Raw genomic sequence first — 24,426 nt, 5'->3', positions numbered from 1 at the left:
TATATTTCTGACTAAAGGAGTTGGAGCAAATCTGAAGGCAATATTACATATCCGTCTCATTACTACTTTGCTACAGCGAAAAGACTGTAGCAAAGTCACAACATGTTGTTTTACTCTTTATCTATCGACTTGTTATGTCTTTACATTGTTCAAAAGACTATGTGTTCCATACAATATAAATAAACCCCAAACATGTCTTAGCAAAAGCCCTAAATCCATATTGCATGCATATTGTGATAGTGATAGGAGCAGATAAGGCCACCATGACTTCCCACTGAGTCACATAGAAGTGGTGCATCCTTCCTCAGTGACCAGCACAGTGGGATTGTCCTGGGCATGATTACACATCTGAGTGTTGCTGGAGAGAGCGAGCGAGCATGCTCAGTCGGGCTGCAGAAGATTTTAATTGTGGAGTTCAGCAGCGTCTCGTTTAGAGCAGGGCGCTGTATATAGACACTGCGACGAGGCTTATATAAGAGGAGGGGAATCATGACTAGCATTTCAGTCCTGATGCTGGAAGACAGGCGCACACACACACACACACACACACACACACACACACTCACGTACACCGATCTCTTGAATCCACCTGCAACAAGCCAACTAAGCCTGTTGCCTGCGGAATACAAATAACCTGAGCACTGTTGGTGACCTCAGATCCCCCCTCCCCTCCTCCCTCCTTGCCATGATTTTACTGGCATTTCTGATCAGCGCCCTTATGATATATAAATCCATCCCCGTTCCACCGCCGCAGTGTTCCTTTTTCTTTTTCATCTCCCCCTTTGACGTCTTGGCTAATGTGTATCGACGGGGCTTTTGCGTGGTTTTCATTTTTGCTGACGCCGTGCATTCGCCCCACCCTCCTCCCTAAATGGCCTCAGTGTTTCTTTATGGGCTTTGACATATTTCATTAGACGGATGGTCTTAAGAGGCCTGCCTGGCTTCTTTAATCTGGCTAAAACCCTTTTTCTCTCTGGCTGCGACGGGCGCTCCACTTCCCTCCAGCTCCATCACTCGCTGCCCCGCTCTCTTCCCCTGATTCTCCCGTCTGAGGAGTCTCCATTGTCAATTTCCCTTGCCTTTCATCTTCCTGGTCGCTTCTAGTCTTCATTATTCTCTCCATCTCCTTCTCTTTGTCGCCAGGCTCATCCCCTTTTTTAGTTTCCTCTAATTCCTCTCTCATCCTTTTTGTTATTCTCTCTTTCAATCCTCCGCTGCTGCTCCAGCCTCATGTGATTAAGCTGAGCATGCTCCCGTCTCGGGTGTTTCCTCGACGAGAGAAAAACCCCTTTTAGTGTATTTTGTGAACGTGTGTGAGATCACCAGAGGAGTAATGGACGGATATGCCTTCATTCATCCCCTCATCTTTCTCCCTTAGAGTCGAACAACTCCCCTGCTAGCTCGTGCCCTCTTACAACACACCTGACACACACACACACACACACACACGTTACGCACACATAGGCATTAGGCTAGTGCCGAGGGTTCAAATGCAAATGTGTGTTTCCCGTTGTTTCTCTCCCTGCACACGGAGACTCGAGAACCAGCCGGCTCCCCGCCAGCTCTGAAGCCTCGGTTTTGTTTTCACACGCTTTATTTGAGTGCCGTGTAACTCTGCCTCCTTAGCTTGCCTTCCCCTTTCTGAGCCAAGTCTGCTTTTTTCACATCGTCACCTGAGACCTCGAGGCAACAAGGTGCAGTGTGGGAAGTTATGGAAGTGACGCAGGCTGCCTCTGACTGGAGCTGCTCATTAACCTGCTGCTGCCTGTTCTCTCCGAGTTTGGGTGTGTTCGAGGCTACTACTTTTTTGGATCCTGTCTAATTGCCCATGACTCTATTATTTATAATATAGTCTAAAATTCTGCATATTTGGTGCAAGTAAGGGATCCAAAAGTCAGTTTTGGACCAGGTGTTTTCAATGTTAGACTCAGCAGTTCCCCCCGAATGCCCACCGCCGCACGTTTACAGTACAAATGGCACATGTCCCGCTCCACACAGCGCGCTCCAGCCCTCATCCATACCCTGCCAGCCCCCTGCGCCGCGGTGATCCAGCAGAGGTAAGCAGTAATTATGAAATGGCCTTTTAAGTCCCCTCCAGTTATTAAAGCCATTCGTCTACTCGCAGGCGGGATACGTACGGCCCATATGTCCCCCGTCTCTCATACATCCTAACAGCTAAACCCAATTACTGGCAGAGCCGCGCCTCTGATGCAGCTGAGTGCAGTCAGACAGAGACGCAGGGATGCCTAATGATCGGACAGCCCTTTTAATTGGAGTGGAGTTTTGATTGGCTATAACATGAATTGGATTTGCTTTGACCGGATAACCAGTGGTCGGAAGTGATTTAGTTTGGAGTGAAGTTTGTCAGTATGACGGGAAAACATTTGAAGCAGTAATGGCGTTCTGTTTTCCACCGACGAAACATTATTAACTGTTTAAAGGAGGAAGAAACTGACAATAGTCTACATTATTCCTATTTCTAAGGACTTTCACCCTTTTTAAAGTACTTCATAGAAACCGTTTGAAAACATGAATAATGCCTCCTCATGCCACTTGTGCGTTTTACTCCGCAGACGTCAAATATGTCATCAGAGGTTGGCTGCAGTAAATCTTCAGTACATTTAATCTAAGGTGAAGCCAAGAGGGTCGGCCCCACGAGAGACCTTTATGCGCTTTGTGCTTTTCTCCGTGTAGTTAAAAAAGGACTGAAATCCATTCATAAAGATTTGTTAATGGCTATTGTAATTCAACATGTGAAAGGCTCCTCTTGAGCTTTTATGGAAACGGTGTCACAGAGGAAGGGGCCGTTCTCGTCTTGGAACCGTGTGTTTAACGCTTCTGTTGGATTAGATTATGTGTGTGTGTGTGTGTGTGGGGTGTGTGTGTGTGTGTGTGTGTGTGTGTGTGGTGTGTGTGTGTGTGTGTGTGTGTGTGTGTGTGTGTGTGTGTGTGTGTGTGTGTGTGGTGTGTGTGTGTGTGTGGTGTGTGTGTGTGTGTGGTGTGTGTGTGTGTGTGTGTGTGTGTGTGTGTGTGTGTGTGTGTGTGTGTGTGTGGTGTGTGTGTGACATGGGTTTTTATAGAAGGGTGCATGTCGGTGCCTGTTTTACACAATGTTTTATTTGCCTGTCCTGAGATTGGATGTACAAGATGGGAAAGTGTGTGTGTGTGTGTGGACCCAACCCCGTGTGTGTGTGTTACTGTTGGCTAAAGTGTCTCCTTGGCAACTCACCGTCACCTCTGCACCACCACCACCACCCCCCCCTCCTCCAGCGTGTTGCTGGAGGGCCACTTTCTTGTAACTGTGTAACCGTGGCAACCTTTCAGCCAGTGTGCTCGGGCGCTGCTCGCTGTGGAGCACATTGTAGTCCAGTTGATGGGCGAGTGTTAAGAACCCGCTGAGACACTGTGTGCACAGGACTTAAATTGGGGTGTGTGTGTTATTTGACTGCTGCAACAATGACCATTCTAATTAAGAAAATAAGACGAGTTGATTGGATATTAGACATGCAGTAGAATTGATTTAGTTTCTAAAAAGAAGTCCCCATAACATTTATATTCGTTTTTTGTGCAAGTCAAATTACTCTGATTCTAGACTCTTAAATGAGAATATTTGGTAGTTTTTTTTTGAGTCATGGACAAGACATTCAAGAATTAGCGTTATTCATATTTTATAGAAAAAACAACTATTTAAAAGTATAATGAAAAAGCCCTGCAGCCCTTCAGTGCTGTGTGTGTGTGTGTGTGTGTGTGTGTGTGTGTGTGTGTGTGTGTGTGTGTGTGTGTGTGTGGTGTGTGTGTGTGTGTGTGTGTGTGTGGTGTGTGTGTGTGTGGTGTGTGTGTGTGTGTGTGTGTGTGTGTGTGTGTGTGTGTGTGTGTGTGTGTGTGTGTGTTGAGATAATTGACGTTGTGTGCGGCGGAAGTGGTGAGAAACTATTCACACAGAATATCATTATTGATTTCTACCCCATGAAGCAATATGAGAGTTGTTTGCCCCTAACAGGTTACAGCTGTGTCTCACTCTCACTTTTAAGGCGACACCTTAAAGAATAGAAAATAGAGCGGCGTTCATCCTGCAGCGCTGTCGGCACAGCAGGAGCCCAAGGCTACATTCCAGGCAAACACTTCACTGCTCAGCTGAGAGGTGTGTGCAGCTGGATGTTGGCATGTGCCCATTGCTGTGCACACGGCTACAGTACGTCAGCATGGGTGGGCTTCTGAGTGGGTGTTTAGTGTGAAATGCAAACGCCATTTAAAGCGGTAATTGGCAGGTTCGTTGTTTTCAGAAAAACATTTTCAGCATTAAGGAAGTCTTACTACAGATTTCACGGAAGCCACACATCTATCAAAAGTTAAAAAGTATTGTTTTATAGTAGCAAAAATGTTCATACTGTAGATTACCGTTTGATGTTTTCCTTTTTAAAGAGGCCCTATTCTGCTTTAGTTTTCCCCTGTCCTGGACTGTGTTTAAATGTCTGCTAAAACCCCAAAGGAGTTTATATTAACACAGGCATGAGCTTTGTATCAGATATTTTCCATCACCACTCGAGCCTTGTCCTTCTGAAAATCGTGACGCCCAGAATGAGTCCTCGGACTTTGATCACCAAGCAAAGTGAGGAGGGAGGAGGAGCATTACAGCTGTGAAGGGCATCGCCCCGTTTGGCTGTTAGGCTGTTTGTCAAAGATGTGCACCAGCTTGAATCAGTGGCAATCAGGCGGACGTGATGCGAACGGATCCACGAGAGCATCTGCTGGCACAGTGGGGCGCCGATATGTGATAAACGCTGATTTCACCCTCCGTTGGATCGAGCTGGCGATGATAGCCACCCTTCCCCCCGCTCATCCGTCCTCACCCTCATTATTCATGTACCTCCAGCCTCCACCGCCCTGACATGCATGGAGAGAGAGGGCACCCGAAGCCTCACACACTCAAACTAGCAAAAGTGATCATATTACTTCCTGTTCATCATCGTCAAGGACAACACCACTATCTCATCACAGGCAGTATCATGACTTTTTTTTTTTTCATCGGACCAAAAATGCTCAACACACACACACACACACACACACACACACGTGCCCACGCTCTCAGACACACACAGCTTCTCTGTGTATAGTGCAGCAGGTGCGCTGGCAAGGAGCTTAATTCTATCAGGCTGCGAGCCGGACAGCCGTAATTACATTTGTGACACAAATCCTGCCTCTCTCAAATTGGAGCGTTTTATTCCTGAGCGCCCCCCCCTCTCTATTTATAACCCCTTATTGCCCTATAATCCCACTTCCTCTCAGAAAGTCAATTTAGGACTTAAAAGGCAGCCGACTTACTCTGCCCCCTTCCTCTTTTGCCGCTTCACTTTCACTTCCCCCTTTTTTCCTGCTCCACTTCCGAGCTTTGAAGCCGTTAAAATGATGTCTTAAGATCAGCGAGCGCCGTGATGCGAGAAAGTCATCCCGGCAGGAAAGTTCTGGACAAAAAAAAAACTTGTCTGTAACTGATCTGAAAAGTCACCGTTTCTTTGTACCATGGTTTGTTCTGGGTTTTCATCCACATCTCTTGGTCACCCGCTCCTCCACACCTCGCACGACATCCACTGCTTTCTCTCATCGTCTCAGTCTTTCTACAGCTCTGCATTTTCCTCAAATCTTCCCTCCTCTCCGACCCCCTGCTGAGTCAGCGGTGCTTTTCAACACTTTTCTTCTCCCTCCGTCTCCCCGTTCTTGCCCTCCCGATTTGGGAGGCCGTTCCTGAGTTCTGTATGGTGGCAGATAATGTATTCCCCCTCTCTTCTGGAGCCTGTCTGTTCACCTGTGCCACTCCCCCTCCTTTATGTCGCTCCTATAGGACTCTTTCTGTCAAGCCTGTTTCCATCCTCTCACATTCTGCTTTCTGCTATAGCTTCATATTCTGAGTTTGAACCTTTTAAAGCCTCATTCCAAAAAGGTATATCTATCAGGTTGCACTTAGGTGATCTTGAAAGCCTGGTGACTGCAAGATATTAAAAATATTAATGAATGTGTGTGTGGGAAACGTAGCTAAAAGCCTGAGCTATCCAGTCACTAACTCATACTGTCTCTTTGCATCAGTGGCACAATATTGTTCTGCCCTCCCTTCTCCCTCTCTTCTTGTTTTCACATCCATCCACCTCATCGCTCACTGCCCCCCCGCCCTCTCTTGTCCCTCTGTCTGCGTCTCAGAGTCTCCAGCTGGAGCAGCGCTGGGTCCACCCTCGGCCTCTGGAAGTCCAGCTCCCTGGAGAGCCTTCAGACGGCGGTGAGGGAGCAGAGCCGCAGCCACGCCCAGCAGCCCTTCCACCGGCCCGCCGCCCCACATGGTCCGGGGCCGGGCCGCCAACCAGAGCTTTCGCTTCGCCATCGACAAGTCCTACGACGGAACCCTCTGAGGATGGTAGACTTTACAACAGACGCAACTTTAGAGAGTGTTCCTTTGAAATGTTTGAGACTATTTCCTAGACTTTGTATCCCTTTTTTAATTAGACCCTAAACTGCCAAGGCACATCCCTCAGGCTTTTTAACACACTGGCGCTCAGAAGAGCCAGAGGCCTGCCAAGGGACAGTGCTTAGCCTTAATGAAATGCTACATGATTCTATCCACTCAGCAATTTTGGAACTTAATATTATACAGCAGCATCATTTTTGTAAGGCCTCAGCAATCACAAAAGACGTCAAACATATCTGTGTGTTCGACTTCTGTGTGATCACTGAGGAAATGATGCTATGTGTGCACAAGTCTGACTTTGACAACATTTGGCGGGGAATGACAATTAAGTACATATCTGTCCTTAGCAGGTTGTTCTGACACTTTAGATGAAACATCAAACTATAAAACAGAACCACGTGGCAAATAGATGCCTGCTCCAGGTGTAGAGCTTTGCCTCTGGCCTCCTCCCTGCACTGGGAGGACAGAGGACTAACTAGCTTACTGACCAGTTCCTCACAGTGCATGCATGCTGCCACACACATACTGCCATCTCTGCCCTGCACACTTCCTCAGACGATGACGGCTCAGAGCAGAGCTCCGGTCAAGAAACTCCCGTCGGCAGCTCCACTCGCCTGGACGTAGACGACGGAAAGAAGACGAAGAAAACTAAAGGGGAAGAAGAAGGAGAAAAAGGCAAACCGAAGAAGGAGTCTGTGGATGATGCGGAGAAGAAGACCAAAAAGAAAGGATTTGGCCTCCTAAGGTAGGAACATCTTTACATACGTTCTTACCAGTTTAAAGTTCCTTCCATCAAGGTGACGCTTTGTTTAGTCGGTGATAAATTAAGCATCTCCATGACGGCACCCGCCATTTCTCTAAATTGAAAAGGTCACCCTAATAAACAAGAAAAATGGGATCTCAAACGGGAGCAGGTAATGAGGCGTGTCTTCATCACTAACTCAAAACACACCAAGGTCCTCCTGGAGCATCGACAACAAGCGGGATTACTTTTGTTTTTGTGTTCAAACCCAGCAATCTGCAGGTTCAGGTCATACAAGGAATACCACGAGTGCTCTGTAAACGGTGCATTTTATACAGATAATCGATGAAAAAAAGCTGCCCTACTTTCCCCCTGGTTCTGTTTCAAACAAATCACCCACCGAGCCAAGAGGATTATGGGATTTGGGACTATTGGGTACGAACACAACCTTCGCCGTAATGGAGGGTATCCATTATCTCTCGATCCAAGCAGAGTCCCAGCGACACCGGACCAACCCGAGCAGCTTGTCACCGCTTTATCAACGCGTCCCCCATCGTGATTGCGGGGGTCCAATGCTCCGGCAGCCAGGCTTATCTGTTGGCAGTGACACGGTGTGGTCAGTGTATCACTGCACTCCCAACACTTGAGATTCAATTAGGCTGCTGCGAGAGATAGCGCAGGCGGAGCGTCGGCCTACCGATGGCAGATAAGAATCCAATCGGCCAGGGGCGGTAAATGGAAGAGATGTTCACATGGTTAGGTGGGGCAGAGGAGGACAGGCAGGAGGAGGGCAGCGTGAAGGACACACAGGTGAGCGCCGTTTTCCCCATACAACGTACTACGTTGTAAATAGTCCACAGATTGAGCTCCTGCTGCTTCTCTTCCGCCGAGCCGAGGACGGCTAGCTGTGTGACGATTGTGTTTATATGTTAGAAGGTAACATTCTGCATCGATACTCCACAAACCAAACAAGTCAGTGTATACATAGCACCTTGCAACAGCGCGGTAATTAAGAAATGACCTCACTGTAAACCCAATTGTGATGGAAGGAGAGATAGTTGGCCACACGGTGACAAGCTTTTACATCCAAAAAGTTGAACATGCTGCCGCGAAAGCACGTCTGAATATGCAGCATTTCTCCTGGTTCGAGGAGAGCTGTGGATATTATTATTTAAAACAGGTCTATGCATGTAAACACACACCTTCTCCTCTCCCCGCGTGCACAGTCATCAGGAAGCGCTCCTCAGCAGCCACTGCTCACCAGCTCCGCGTCTGAGTGCTTCTCTGACTGAACAATAGCCGTCTTGTATAAAATGCTTGCAGATTGTTGCTCCACACACTCGCCCCTCTCTCTCCCTGGCCTTTATCTGGCCGGCTTGATCGTTATTGAACTTGAAGTATGACTTAATTAGACGGAGTATTGCGCGGTTCAATCTAATTGCCGCTCTCAAATGTTATTTCACACTCCAATGGCAGCATTAGCAAAAGGGCACATGATAAACATATGACCTCGATGCAATGGAAGTGTGTGCAGCGGCAGCTCGCACAACAACACGCTGGAAATCAGCCCCGTCCTTTCAGCGGACGTAAATATTTAGTTTAGCCGCGGCAGTATTTGAAGAGCGAGTGGATTTTGGCGGCAGTGCAAACAGCTGGGTGTGGGGTGACCTCTGGAGATCACGTTCACTGTGGAAACATTTGTGTGTTTCTAATCCATCTGTGATCCTTTTATTTGGTCTTTTTTTTACATACAGTCAAGTTTTTAATTGATTTACAATTTTTTACATCCAGGTTCATTTGGCTGATGAAAATCTTGTGGATATGATTGAAATCCTAACGAGGTGCCGGTTTCTCCCCTGCACGTGCAGCGAGATGTTCTCCTCTCCGTCACATCGCCAACGTTTAAAGTCCCTGTTCCCCGATTCTCCAAAGGAGCCGAGGACAAGCGGCGGTGCCCTTCAGACCTTCCTCAGAGAGGGGGACTTGCCGTCTTGTCAGCGGTGAAGCCCTGTAACGTAGCCTCGGGGGCTTGTGCCACTGAAGACTAACACTGGGGCTCTGCACTCTCACGTCCGCACACTCCCGCAGAACAAAGAGGGTCCGAGGTTTCACATGTCTTTATCAAACAAGGGTATTCACATCTCTCATTTCAATAAAACCTCTGCCAAAGATATTATTATCTCAGAGTAACGTGCTCTCAACCACCATCCTTCAGTGGCATTCATTCTAGCGTATAGGGTTGTTTTTGTGTCCGGATCATGCATATTATGGCTTCAACATCAGGAGGTTAGTGTTTGAAGGACTCTTGTTATCAAGTGCTTCCAAGTGACATCCAGTTGTTTATTCTGTGCATCTTGAGTGTGTGAACAGTCCCTGCGTGTGTCACTGCTCCGCCGCCCCACCAGGCCTCCTGGGTCCCGTCTGTCCCGTCTGTCACTCACTCAGGATCAATGTTCGGCTGTCGCTCTCGGCTCCCAGCGCGGCACCGCCCCTCCGACAATTCAAAGGACATGAAAAGCTGGGTGTTTTGATCCTCTGTTTACAAATCCTCATACAACATGATATATATCCTCTCCCCCACTCTCGCTCCCTCTGTCTGGATGTGGAAATCCGACAGGGATGCAAGCCAATTAGCGGCGTCCGTTCCGCTCTCGTCCTATCGCGGCGCAGCAGGATGCGCCGGGTTGAAAGGCAGTCAGTGGTGTGCGGTGCTGTGCAGAAGCAAAGCCTGATTTCTGATGGATTACTGCTGTCATTTTGCAACACTCAGTCCCTCTCCCTGAGCTCCCTTTTCTCTTTTCGGCTGCGTCCCAACTCTTTTACGAACCACGTTTCCTTGACTTCGTTGGAAAACGTCAAGGAAAGTTACAAAGGAGGACTTAAGAAATGACAATCACTCAGTGTTGGGAAAGTTCACTTTCTACATGAACTAGTTCAGTTCACACATTTTAAAATGAACGAGTTCAGTTCATAGTTCATAATTCAAAATGTTGAACTAAAGTTCATGGTTTCAAAAATGAACTAATTTATAGTTTATAGTTCTTTTTTCAATACGTTGCTGCGAGCTATTATTTGTCTCCTGTACGATGTCAATGGGATTTGGGTGGTAGTGGATCTGTTTTGGCTCTCTTTTTTATTCGCCACTCACATACCGTGAAAGGCTAGTCGTGTGCTTATTCTCAATGTGCCGTTTAAGGTTTGTTGTCGACGATGTACGGACTTGCTTTTTCAAACCGGGCGGACACAGTTTACAGGCAAACGTTTGATATTTTCCGTCTGAGTCAGTACTGACTTTAACGTAAAACTCTTTTAAATGCTCATACGCCGACGCCGTAGAGCAGGGGTGGGGAACCTTTTTCCTCTCAAGGGCCATTTCAATTTTTACAATATCCTCAGAGGGCCGTACAAGTTATTGACCTCTGCTTAAACAAACTAAAATCACAGCCCATTCATTTCATTCTGTGCAAAGAAAAAGCAACCTCTTAATCCAGATATCTCACCATGACTCGCGTATGCATGCACGTGCAGGGTGTGGCGTGCTCCCCTGGGAAGATTTTTTTTTAAATGTTGAAGTTAAAAGCATCAATCTGGTGCACTTTGAGAGCAACATTAGGAGATCTATGGACACATCTCTCAACACCCAAACACAACTGTAAGAAGATTTTCTTTTAATTTATGGATATTTGACAAATCACTCCCCTTTCAAACTGTATTCTTCTTTATTAATAACTGTCATATAGTATTTTATACCTGTTTACTGTTTTCTCTTATTTTTTTATAACTATAATGATCATATAAAGATGTGCCTTTACCTCATTGGTTGTAGAAAAAGCTTCTTATATTCGTTAGCATAGCTAGCTAACCAGATGCTAATGATAACAACACAGTTATTGACTGTCTGATCAGTATGACAGATGAGCAGATCGCCACTGGGCTTTCAACTAAAGACACAGACACGCAGAAACTGCGGCATGTGTATGGACTTATCGGAACTGCAATTTCTGAAGTGCTGGAGTGGCGTTCTGGTGCTCTCCGTCAGAACTGCACCCCTGTCAGTCGAGACATATAGCACGTGATGACACGTTAGGCTCGTGTTGTGTTCAAGGACCCTGACCTTGGCCAGGAAAAACAGGCACTCGCTTGTTTAATTTTTTTGCGGTCGAGATTTCTTTCATTTTTTTATTTTTTGCGTGTGTTTATAAATTACCTCGAGGGCCGTACACGCCGTATACGGCCCGGAGGCCGGAGGTTCCCCACCCCTGCCGTAGAGTCTCACTCTGAGCGAGTGCTGCTCCAGCTGCTCTCGGCTTCATCCATACTAATTCATTCATTCATTCAATGCTCGCCGGTTCCGCGGTTCCACACTGTTTGTTGTGAGGAGTCTGATATATTTAGTATATTTATATTTTAGTGCGACAGCCACGGGTGACAGGCGCGTACGCGTCACAGGCAGCTTGCTGTTGCCAGATTGGGTGGTTTTCCGCATTATTTTGAAGCCTGTTTACTGTGTGTTTTAACTGGGGTTTCGGCTGAAAGGCATATGAAATCTGGCACACTTTTGAACGCCGTTATAATACAGTGCTGAGAATGAACGCGTTCTCAATTACGTTCATCGAGCGGAAATACAGTACGTTCAGTTCACGTTCGCCCAAAATATGAACGCGTTGTGTGTGCTGTGGGTGAGTAACTTGCTTTGCTGTGTTCAATAGAGATGCTATTGTTTTACTGAAGCGTGCCATCTGGAGACGAGGACATTGAGGATCTGTTTGTGTGGGCTTTAAATTACTTTTACTGCAAGTCACAAAATGCTTTTGCACGCCTGCTGCACTGATTTAAAGAGACCTTGTTCCCTTGATGCTTGTTCCCTTTCCTTTAGTGTGTTAAATAGGTAGTTGTGCATGTACTGTAAATGGTCTGCAAAGGCTGCCATCCCAAAGTGTCTCTCCCACACACCGCAGCACAAGCGGTATGAGAGAAATAAAGAGCTTTTTGAGCATTACAGTAGAAACACTTAATACAAATATTGATACAAAATGAAGTCGCCGTTGTTTTGCAGCGAGTTTCAGAAGGAACGTCACAAGAACGCAGACGACAACAGACCTCGCAACAGAGCATCCAAGAGCATGGACATGGGTCAGTATACACACACACGCACACACACACACACGCACACACAAAGCTCTTCATCGATGAAAGGAGCTCTTGTTCGCCGGCTTGAAAGCATTTTCCGAAGCGAAAACACAAACCCAACCAAAGCATACGAGTCCAATCAAGGAGTAAGTCTCCACAAACAACCACAACACTATCACATGCTCTTATCACTACATCTCTTTGTTGTGATACGTAACCCCCTCCCCTATTATCTGCGGCCTGAGGGGCTCGACCTCCTGAACTCATAAACCCGGGGCTTTCCAACGAGCTGCAAGGACACGCCGTCTGGTGTGTGTTGTGTGTGAACAAGACGCAATCTCACCGTGTGAGTGGAAGGCGAGAACGATGGGCTTATTTCCTCGTATTAACCCGAGCTGACCCCGTACCCCCCTCTTTTTCCCCACAATCTTTTTCCATCTCTTACTTTCTGATGTCCTTCTTGTTATCAGGATATTTTTTGTTTATCTCCTACAGCACTTTCTTCTTCTCTTCTTCTTTTCTCTTCTTCTTCTTCTTCTTCTCTTCTTCTTCTCTTCTTCTCTTCTTCTTCTTCTTTCTTCTTTCTTCTTCTTCTTCTTCTTCTGCTTCTCTGCCTCCCTGATTTCCAATCGCGGTTCATTAGGTTCAGTGGATTGGCTTTCTTCCTGCAGCACACGCCTCTGCCACCCAAGCTGATTGGCTTTCATTATGGACAAGGGTGGTCTGCACACACACACACACACGCAACGCCAACCACCCAACACACACACACACACACACACCACACAAACACACACACACACACACCCAACACACACGCGCACACACACACTCCCTCCATCCCACTGAGGAGCCATTCCAATAAGCAGCCCTATCTGCCTCCCCTCTCTGGCTTCTATCTCCATCTCTGGCCGTCCTCCATTTCAATCTGTTTCTGTGTTATCGCCCTGCTTCTATCCCTCTCTTCCTGTCTAAAGTACATGGCTAGTAAGCAGTGTGTGTGTGTGTGTAAAGATGACAGGATCACATAGGAGCCCTGAGATGCTGACCCTGTCTACACGTTTTATATTTAAAGAGCTTTTTCTTCTCCTTCCTCTGGAGGGTTTCCCACACGTCAGTCTTCACGCCTGCGTGTATCTGAGCTTTAGCCGCAGAGCAGGTTAGCCTTTATTAAACGCCACTTGACAGAACGAGGTGAGCTTCCTTTATTAACCCTGGATGCCTTAGCAAATAGTCTGTTGACTCAGGGCTTCCACTCGCACACAGAAAACCGCCTGCTGATGCAGAGGTGAACAGTCGAGTCACTGATTCTACAGCTAAGCCACCGGAGCTGGAAGCAAAAGGAAGACATGTTTCTGCTCTCTTACTTTTGACTTGCAACAATGGGAACTAATGCATTTAGACGACAAAGCTACGGTCTGTGATGGGAAATGCTCGGCCTATATTGGCTTTAAGACGCTCAAAGTGCATTGGAACATCTGAGCTTTTAGGATAGGGATCTTTTTGAACATTAAAGCATGTAAACACGTCACAGTAGATGAACAAAATACAAACCCGAAAAGGAACATAAAGGGCTTTTAACACAAACCAAATTGGATTGATAACGAGTCGAGAAGTCTGCATCTCTTAATGCTTTTTATTTATTAACTGGCAGCCCACGATGCTCCAATATGGCGCATAGTAAACAACTATCTCCCCAGCAGTGTGACAGGTTTGTTGTTGTGTAATAGAGGGACGGTATGGATCCATAAAAGAGCAAATGGAGTTTATCCCTGATAGCCCACCAGCCTCCGAAGCATTAAGACTTCCATTGAATTCACTTCCAGGATACAGTTATCAGGCGTTGTGCATATATATAACACTATAAGGTTTCGACATTTTGACACGAAGCTCCTATCCTTCCTCGACAGGAAAGTTAGCTTTTCATTATCGGGCTTTTCCAATTGATCTTGCTCGCGTGCACAGGAACAGTATTTCTTTGTCTCGGTCGCTACAGATGTTTCCGTGCAGGACTTTATTTAGCCAGCCGCTCTGGTGATGTGCGGACCCCTTATCGCCTCCATCCATCACTCCTTGCTGCTTGACTTTGTTTCCTTCCTCCTCCGTCCTCCGTCCCTTCCTCTCATGTCTCTCCATCCCGCCGGGGGAAATTGACCTCGTAAAAACGGAAAGGATTCTTTAAGAGAAAAAGCAGCGTAATGAAAAGCTATTGTTGTATCCCAGCCTGTGGCGGCGCGAGCCAGTTCCTGTTTAGTCAGATTAGGTGGAGGTGGGGGTTTCTCTTGTCCCCACCCCCCCACCTACCCCCCCCCCCTATTATTTCTCTCATTCCCTCACCTCTATCTGTTCTCATTTTCTCAATATCATCACTCTTTCTTGTGGTTTTCTTCTGGTTTAATTTCCTTTCTCAGTCCGTCTCATTTTGACTCGTCCTCCTCCGTCTTCTACACAGAACACAAAGCTGCTCCGTATGAAAGTACGTGTAGATGTTATGGGTTATTAACTGTGCTGTTGTCTGTTTTCAGTGGCGGATGAGAGCAACATGGGATCAATGAGGCAGAGGAACGGTACGTGTTTTATTTTAAAAACATGCATATCTCTTTTGCTCCAATCTCTTTTTCTTACAAACTTAAATAAGTCTCCATTTTCTCCTCCTCTATTCTTATGCATCTCCTTTCTCCCATGTTGCCCCCTCTCCCTCTGCACCCGGCTGACAGAGTTGAGTTGTGAAGCACTTAGTGTCGGAGCTCTCGCTGCTTTATAGCCGCCCAGGTCAGCCGGCCCACAGCGCTCAATCCTCGCCCAGCTGACAGCCGCCGTATAGCATCACAATCTGCTCCAGTCACGCTTAATTCCCTTTCTTGTTTTATATGAGACGAGTCTAGTTAAAGGTACAATATAAAGTGGGTTTGCTTTTACGGTGGCATTTCACAGTAGTGGTTCAAAGGATACGATTCACTCCCCAGAATGGAAGCACTTTATATTTCTGACTAAAGGAGTTGGAGCAAATCTGAAGGCAATATTACATATCCGTCTCATTACTACTTTGCTACAGCGAAAAGACTGTAGCAAAGTCACAACATGTTGTTTTACTCTTTATCTATCGACTTGTTATGTCTTTACATTGTTCAAAAGACTATGTGTTCCATACAATATAAATAAACCCCAAACATGTCTTAGCAAAAGCCCTAAATCCATATTGCATGCATATTGTGATAGTGATAGGAGCAGATAAGGCCACCATGACTCCATCTCCCACTGAGTCACATAGAAGTGGTGCATCCTTCCTCAGTGACCAGCACAGTGGGATTGTCCTGGGCCATGATTACACATCTGAGTGTTGCTGGAGAGAGCGAGCGAGCATGCTCAGTCGGGCCTGCAGAGATTTTAATTGTGGAGTTCAGCAGCGTCTCGTTTAGAGCAGGGCGCTGTATATAGACACTGCGACGAGGCTTATATAAGAGGAGGGGAATCAATGACTAGCATTTCAGTCCTGATGCTGGAAGACAGGCGCACACACACACCACACACACACACACACACACACTCACGTACACCGATCTCTTGAATCCACCTGCAACAAGCCAACTAAGCCTGTTGCCTGCGGAATACAAATAACCTGAGCACTGTTGTGTGACCTCAGATCCCCCCTCCCCTCCCCTCCTCCCTCCTTGCCATGATTTTACTGGCATTTCTGATCAGCGCCCTTATGATATATAAATCCATCCCCGTTCCACCGCCGCAGTGTTCCTTTTTCTTTTTCATCTCCCCCTTTGACGTCTTGGCTAATGTGTATCGACGGGGCTTTTGCGTGGTTTTCATTTTTGCTGACGCCGTGCATTCGCCCCACCCTCCTCCCTAAATGGCCTCAGTGTTTCTTTATGGGCTTTGACATATTTCATTAGACGGATGGTCTTAAGAGGCCTGCCTGGCTTCTTTAATCTGGCTAAAACCCTTTTTCCTCTGGCTGCGACGGGCGCTCCACTTCCCTCCAGCTCCATCACTCACTCGCTGCCCCGCTCTCTTCCCCTGATTCTCCCCGTCTGAGGAGTCTCCATTGTCAATTTCCCTTGCCTTTCATCTTCCTGGTCGCTTCTAGTCTTCATTATTCTCTCCATCTCCTTCTCTTTGTCGCCAGGCTCATCCCCTTTTTAGTTTCCTCTAATTCCTCTCTCATCCTTTTGTTATTCTCTCTTTCAATCCTCCGCTGCTGCTCCAGCCTCATGTGATTAAGCTGAGCATGCTCCCGTCTCGGGTGTTTCCTCGACGAGAGAAAAACCCTTTTAGTGTATTTTGTGAACGTGTGTGAGATCACCAGAGGAGTAATGGACGGATATGCCTTCATTCATCCCCTCATCTTTCTCCCTTAGAGTCGAACAACTCCCCTGCTAGCTCGTGCCCTCTTACAACACACCTGACACACACACACACACACACTACGTTACGCACACATAGGCATTAGGCTAGTGCCGAGGGTTCAAATGCAAATGTGTGTTTCCCGTTGTTTCTCTCTCCCTGCACACGGAGACTCGAGAACCAGCCGGCTCCCCGCCAGCTCTGAAGCCTCGGTTTTGTTTCCACACGCTTTATTTGAGTGCCGTGTAACTCTGCCTCCTTAGCTTGCCTTCCCCTTTCTGAGCCAGTCTGCTTTTTTCACATCGTCACCTGAGACCTCGAGGCAACAAGGTGCAGTGTGGGAAGTTATGGAAGTGACGCAGGCTGCCTCTGACTGGAGCTGCTCATTAACCTGCTGCTGCCTGTTCTCTCCGAGTTTGGGTGTGTTCGAGGCTACTACTTTTTTGGATCCTGTCTAATTGCCCATGACTCTATTATTTATAATATAGTCTAAAATTCTGCATATTTGGTGCAAGTAAGGGATCCAAAAGTCAGTTTTGGACCAGGTGTTTTCAATGTTAGACTCAGCAGTTCCCCCCGAATGCCCACCGCCGCACGTTTACAGTACAAATGGCACATGTCCCGCTCCACACAGCGCGCTCCAGCCCTCATCCATACCCTGCCAGCCCCCTGCGCCGCGGTGATCCAGCAGAGGTAAGCAGTAATTATGAAATGGCCTTTTAAGTCCCCTCCAGTTATTAAAGCCATTCGTCTACTCGCAGGCGGGATACGTACGGCCCATATGTCCCCCGTCTCTCATACATCCTAACAGCTAAACCCAATTACTGGCAGAGGCCGCGCCTCTGATGCAGCTGAGTGCAGTCAGACAGAGACGCAGGGATGCCTAATGATCGGACAGCCCTTTTAATTGGAGTGGAGTTTTGATTGGCTATAACATGAATTGGATTTGCTTTGACCGGATAACCAGTGGTCGGAAGTGATTTAGTTTGGAGTGAAGTTTGTCAGTATGACGGGAAAACATTTGAAGCAGTAATGGCGTTCTGTTTTCCACCGACGAAACATTATTAACTGTTTAAAGGAGAAAACTGACAATAGTCTACATTATTCCTATTTCTAAGGACTTTCACCCTTTTTAAAGTACTTCATAGAAACCGTTTGAAAACATGAATAATGCCTCCTCATGCCACTTGTGCGTTTTACTCCGCAGACGTCAAATATGTCATCAGAGGTTGGCTGCAGTAAATCTTCAGTACATTTAATCTAAGGTGAAGCCAAGAGGGTCGGCCCCACGAGAGACCTTTATGCGCTTTGTGCTTTTCTCCGTGTAGTTAAAAAGGACTGAAATCCATTCATAAGATTTGTTAATGGCTATTGTAATTCAACATGTGAAAGGCTCCTCTTGAGCTTTTATGGAAACGGTGTCACAGAGGAAGGGGCCGTTCTCGTCTTGGAACCGTGTGTTTAACGCTTCTGTTGGATTAGATTCTGTGTGTGTGTGTGTGTGTGTGTGTGTGTGTGTGTGTGTGTGTGTGTGTGTGTGTGTGTGTGTGTGGTGTGTGTGTGTGTGTGTGTGTGTGTGTGTGTGTGTGTGTGTGTGTGTGTGTGTGTGTGTGTTGTGTGTGTGTGTGTGTGTGTGTGTGTGTGTGTGTGTGTGTGTGTGTGTGTGTGTGTGTGTGTGTGTGTGTGTGTGTGAGACATGGGTTTTTTATAGAAGGGTGCATGTCGGTGCCTGTTTTACACAATGTTTTATTTGCCTGTCCTGAGATTGGATGTACAAGATGGGAAAGTGTGTGTGTGTGTGTGGGACCCAACCCCGTGTGTGTGTGTTACTGTTGGCTAAAGTGTCTCCTTGGCAACTCACCGTCACCTCTGCACCACCACCACCACCCCCCCCTCCTCCAGCGTGTTGCTGGAGGGCCACTTTCTTGTAACTGTGTAACCGTGGCAACCTTTCAGCCAGTGTGCTCGGGCGCTGCTCGCTGTGGAGCACATTGTAGTCCAGTTGATGGGCGAGTGTTAAGAACCCGCTGAGACACTGTGTGCACAGGACTTAAATTGGGGTGTGTGTGTTATTTGACTGCTGCAACAATGACCATTCTAATTAAGAAAATAAGACGAGTTGATTGGATATTAGACATGCAGTAGAATTGATTTAGTTTTCTAAAAGAAGTCCCCATAACATTTATATTCGTTTTTTGTGCAAGTCAAATTACTCTGATTCTAGACTCTTAAATGAGAATATTTGGTAGTTTTTTTTTGAGTCATGGACAAGACATTCAAGAATTAGCGTTATTCATATTTTATAGAAAAAACAACTATTTAAAAGTATAATGAAAAAGCCCTGCAGCCCTTCAGTGCAGTGTGTGTGTGTGTGTGTGTGTGTGTGTGTGTGTGTGTGTGTGTGTGTGTGTGTGTGTGTGTGTGTGTGTGTGTGTGTGTGTGTGTGTGTGTGTGTGTGTGTGTGTGTGTGTGTGTGTGTGTGTGTGTGTGTGTGTGTGTGTGTGTGTGTGTGTGTGTGTGTGTGTGTGTGTTGAGATAATTGACGTTGTGTGCGGCGGAAGTGGTGAGAAAACTATTCTCACAGAATATCATTATTGATTTCTACCCCATGAAGCAATATGAGAGTTGTTTGCCCCTAACAGGTTACAGCTGTGTCTCACTCTCACTTTTAAGGCGACACCTTAAAGAATAGAAAATAGAGCGGCGTTCATCCTGCAGCGCTGTCGGCACAGCAGGAGCCCAAGGCTACATTCCAGGCAAACACTTCACTGCTCAGCTGAGAGGTGTGTGCAGCTGGATGTTGGCATGTGCCCATTGCTGTGCACACGGCTACAGTACGTCAGCATGGGTGGGCTTCTGAGTGGGTGTTTAGTGTGAAATGCAAACGCCATTTAAAGCGGTAATTGGCAGGTTCGTTGTTTTCAGAAAAACATTTTCAGCATTAAGGAAGTCTTACTACAGATTTCACGGAAGCCACACATCTATCAAAAGTTAAAAAGTATTGTTTTATAGTAGCAAAAATGTTCATACTGTAGATTACCGTTTGATGTTTTCCTTTTTAAAGAGGCCCTATTCTGCTTTAGTTTTCCCCTGTCCTGGACTGTGTTTTAAATGTCTGCTAAAACCCCAAAGGAGTTTATATTAACACAGGCATGAGCTTTGTATCAGATATTTTCCATCACCACTCGAGCCTTGTCCTTCTGAAATCGTGACGCCCAGAATGAGTCCTCGGACTTTGATCACCAAGCAAAGTGAGGAGGGAGGAGGAGCATTACAGCTGTGAAGGGCATCGCCCCGTTTGGCTGTTAGGCTGTTTGTCAAAGATGTGCACCAGCTTGAATCAGTGGCAATCAGGCGGACGTGATGCGAACGGATCCACGAGAGCATCTGCTGGCACAGTGGGCGCCGATATGTGATAAACGCTGATTTCACCCTCCGTTGGATCGAGCTGGCGATGATAGCCACCTCTCCCCCGCTCATCCGTCCTCACCCTCATTATTCATGTACCTCCAGCCTCCACCGCCTGACATGCATGGAGAGAGGGCACCCGAAGCCTCACACACTCAAACTAGCAAAAGTGATCATATTACTTCCTGTTTCATCGTCAAGGACAACACCACTATCTCACACAGGCAGTATCATGACTTTTTTTTTTTCATCGGACCAAAAATGCTCAACACACACACACACACACACACACACACACGTGCCCACGCTCTCAGACACACACAGCTTCTCTGTGTATAGTGCAGCAGTGCGCTGGCAAGGAGCTTAATTCTATCAGGCTGCGAGCCGGACAGCCGTAATTACATTTGTGACACAAATCCTGCCTCTCAAATTGAGCGTTTTATTCCTGAGCGCCCCCCCCTCTCTATTTATAACCCCTTATTCCCTATAAATCCCACTTCCTCTCAGAAAGTCAATTTAGGACTTAAAAGGCAGCCGCTTACTCTGCCCCCCTTCCTCTTTTGCCGCTTCACTTTCACTTCCCCCTTTTTTTCCTGCTCCACTTCCGAGCTTTGAAGCCGTTAAAATGATGTCTTAAGCAGCGAGCGCCGTGATGCGAGAAAGTCATCCCGGCAGGAAAGTTCTGGACAAAAAAAAAACTTGTCTGTAACTGATCTGAAAAGTCACCGTTTCTTTGTACATGGTTTGTTCTGGGTTTTCCATCCACATCTCTTGGTCACCCGCTCCTCACACCTCGCACGACATCCACTGCTTTCTCTCATCGTCTCAGTCTTTCCTACAGCTCTGCATTTTCCTCAAATCTTCCCTCCTCTCCGACCCCCTGCTGAGTCAGCGGTGCTTTTCAACACTTTTCTTCTCCTCCGTCTCCCCTTTCTTGCCCTCCCGATTTGGAGGCCGTTCCTGAGTTCTGTATGGTGGCAGATAATGTATTCCCCCTCTCTTCTGGAGCCTGTCTGTTCACCTGTGCCACTCCCCCTCCTTTATGTCGCTCCTATAGGACTCTTTCTGTCAAGCCTGTTTCCATCCTCTCACATCTGCTTTCTGCTATAGCTTCATATTCTGAGTTTGAACCTTTTTAAAGCCTCATTCCAAAAAGGTATATCTATCAGGTTGCACTTAGGTGATCTTGAAAGCCTGGTGACTGCAAGATATTAAAAATATTAATGAATGTGTGTGTGGGAAACGTAGCTAAAAGCCTGAGCTATCCAGTCACTAACTCATACTGTCTCTTTGCATCAGTGGCACAATATTGTTCTGCCCTCCCTTCTCCCTCTCTTCTTGTTTCACATCCATCCACCTCATCGCTCACTGCCCCCCCGCCCTCTCTTGTCCCTCTGTCTGCGTCTCAGAGTCTCCAGCTGGAGCAGCGCTGGGTCCCACCCTCGGCCTCTGGAAGTCCAGCTCCCTGGAGAGCCTTCAGACGGCGGTGAGGGAGCAGAGCCGCAGCCACGCCCAGCAGCCCTTCCACCGCCCGCCGCCCCACATGGTCCGGGGCCGGGCCGCCAACCAGAGCTTTCGCTTCGCCATCGACAAGTCCTACGACGGACCCTCTGAGGATGGTAAGACTTTACAACAAGACGCAACTTTAGAGAGTGTTCCTTTGAAATGTTTGAGACTATTTCCTAGACTTTGTATCCCTTTTTTAATTAGACCCTAAACTGCCAAGGCACATCCCTCAGGCTTTTTAACACACTGGCGCTCAGAAGAGCCAGAGGCCTGCCAAGGGACAGTGCTTAGCCTTAATGAAATGCTACATGATTCTATCCACTCAGCAATTTTGGAACTTAATATTATACAGCAGCATCATTTTTGTAAGGCCTCAGCAATCACAAAAGACGTCAAACATATCTGTGTGTTCGACTTCTGTGTGATCACTGAGGAAATGATGCTATGTGTGCACAAGTCTGACTTTGACAACATTTGGCGGGGAATGACAATTAAGTACATATCTGTCCTTAGCAGGTGTTCTGACACTTTAGATGAAACATCAAACTATAAAACAGAACCACGTGGCAAATAGATGCCTGCTCCAGGTGTAGAGCTTTGCCTCTGGCCTCCTCCCTGCACTGGGAGGACAGAGGACTAACTAGCTTACTGACCAGTTCCTCACAGTGCATGCATGCTGCACACACATACTGCCATCTCTGCCCTGCACACTTCCTCAGACGATGACGGCTCAGAGCAGAGCTCCGGTCAAGAAACTCCCGTCGGCAGCTCCACTCGCCTGGACGTAGACGACGGAAAGAAGACGAAGAAAACTAAAGGGAAGAAGAAGGAGAAAAAAGGCAAACCGAAGAAGGAGTCTGTGGATGATGCGGAGAAGAAGACCAAAAAGAAAGGATTTGGCCTCCTAAGGTAGGAACATCTTTACATACGTTCTTACCAGTTTAAAGTTCCTTCCATCAAGGTGACGCTTTGTTTAGTCGGTGATAAATTAAGCATCTCCATGACGGCACCGCCATTTCTCTAAATTGAAAAGGTCACCTAATAAACAAGAAAAATGGGATCTCAAACGGAGCAGGTAATGAGGCGTGTCTTCATCACTAACTCAAAACACACCAAGGTCCTCCTGGAGCATCGACAACAAGCGGGATTACTTTTGTTTTTGTGTTCAAACCCAGCAATCTGCAGGTTCAGGGTCATACAAGGAATACCACGAGTGCTGTAAACGGTGCATTTTATACAGATATCGATGAAAAAAAGCTGCCCTACTTTCCCCCTGGTTCTGTTTCAACAAATCACCCACCGAGCCAAGAAGGATTATGGGATTTGGGACTATTGGGTACGAACACAACCTTCGCCGTAATGGAGGGTATCCATTATCTCTCGATCCAAGCAGAGTCCCAGCGACACCGGACCAACCCGAGCAGCTTGTCACCGCTTTATCAACGCGTCCCCATCGTGATTGCGGGGGTCCAATGCTCCGGCAGCCAGGCTTATCTGTTGGCAGTGACACGGTGTGGTCAGTGTATCACTGCACTCCCAACACTTGAGATTCAATTAGGCTGCTGCGAGAGATAGCGCAGGCGGAGCGTCGGCCTACCGATGGCAGATAAGAATCCAATCGGCCAGGGGCGGTAATGGAAGAGATGTTCACATGGTTAGGTGGGGCAGAGGAGGACAGGCAGGAGGAGGGCAGCGTGAAGGACACACAGGTGAGCGCCGTTTCCCCAATACAACGTACTACGTTGTAAATAGTCACAGATTGAGCTCCTGCTGCTTCTCCGCCGAGCCGAGACGGCTAGCTGTGTGACAGATTGTGTTTATATGTTTAGAAGGTAAACATTCTGCATCGATACTCCACAAACAAACAAGTCAGTGTATACATAGCACCTTGCAACAGCGCGGTAATTAAGAAATGACCTCACTGTAAACCCAATTGTGATGGAAGGAGAGATAGTTGGCCACACGGTGACAGCTTTTACATCCAAAAAGTTGAACATGCTGCCGCGAAAGCACGTCTGAATAATGCAGCATTTCTCCTGGTTCGAGGAGAGCTGTGGATATTATTATTTAAAACAGGTCTATGCATGTAAACACACACCTTCTCCTCTCCCCGCGTGCACAGTCATCAGGAAGCGCTCCTCAGCAGCCCACTGCTCACCAGCTCCGCGTCTGAGTGCTTCTCTGACTGAACAATAGCCGTCTTGTATAAAATGCTTGCAGATTGTTGCTCCACACACTCGCCCCTCTCTCTCCCTGGCCTTTATCTGGCCGGCTTGATCGTTATTGAACTTGAAGTATGACTTAATTAGACGGAGTATTGCGCGGTTCAATCTAATTGCCGCTCTCAAATGTTATTTCACTCCAATGGCAGCATTAGCAAAAGGGCACATGATAAACATATGACCTCGATGCAATGGAAGTGTGTGCAGCGGCAGCTCGCACAACAACACGCTGGAAATCAGCCCCGTCCTTTCAGCGGACGTAAATATTTAGTTTAGCCGCGGCAGTATTTGAAGAGCGAGTGGATTTTGGCGGCAGTGCAAACAGCTGGGTGTGGGGTGACCTCTGGAGATCACGTTCACTGTGGAAACATTTGTGTGTTTCTAAATCCATCTGTGATCCTTTTTATTTGGTCTTTTTTTTACATACAGTCAAGTTTTTAATTGATTTACAATTTTTTACATCCAGGTTCATTTGGCTGATGAAAATCTTGTGATATGATTGAAATCCTACGAGGTGCCGGTTTCTCCCCCTGCACGTGCAGCGAGATGTTCTCCTCTCCGTCACATCGCCACGTTTAAAGTCCCTGTTTCCCCGATTCTCCAAAGGA

General features: G+C 47.1%; 1 protein-coding gene across 1 annotated transcript in view; it reads left to right on the top strand.

Moving 5' to 3' along the window:
• Positions 1 to 24,426, top strand: part of pard3ba (par-3 family cell polarity regulator beta a) — a 168,113-nt gene that overhangs the window by 78,111 nt on the left and 65,576 nt on the right. The window contains exons 18-19 of the mRNA XM_034101017.1: positions 21,500 to 21,709; positions 22,316 to 22,505. Of these exons, the coding sequence (XP_033956908.1) occupies positions 21,500 to 21,709; positions 22,316 to 22,505 (400 nt within the window). The remainder of the gene's footprint in view (positions 1 to 21,499; positions 21,710 to 22,315; positions 22,506 to 24,426) is intronic.

This window comes from Pseudochaenichthys georgianus, chromosome 2 (assembly GCF_902827115.2).
Source record: "Pseudochaenichthys georgianus chromosome 2, fPseGeo1.2, whole genome shotgun sequence".
NCBI lineage: Eukaryota > Metazoa > Chordata > Actinopteri > Perciformes > Channichthyidae > Pseudochaenichthys > Pseudochaenichthys georgianus.
The sequence above is the reverse complement of the archived record's forward strand: the minus strand, read 5'-3'. Positions and strand labels throughout refer to the sequence as shown.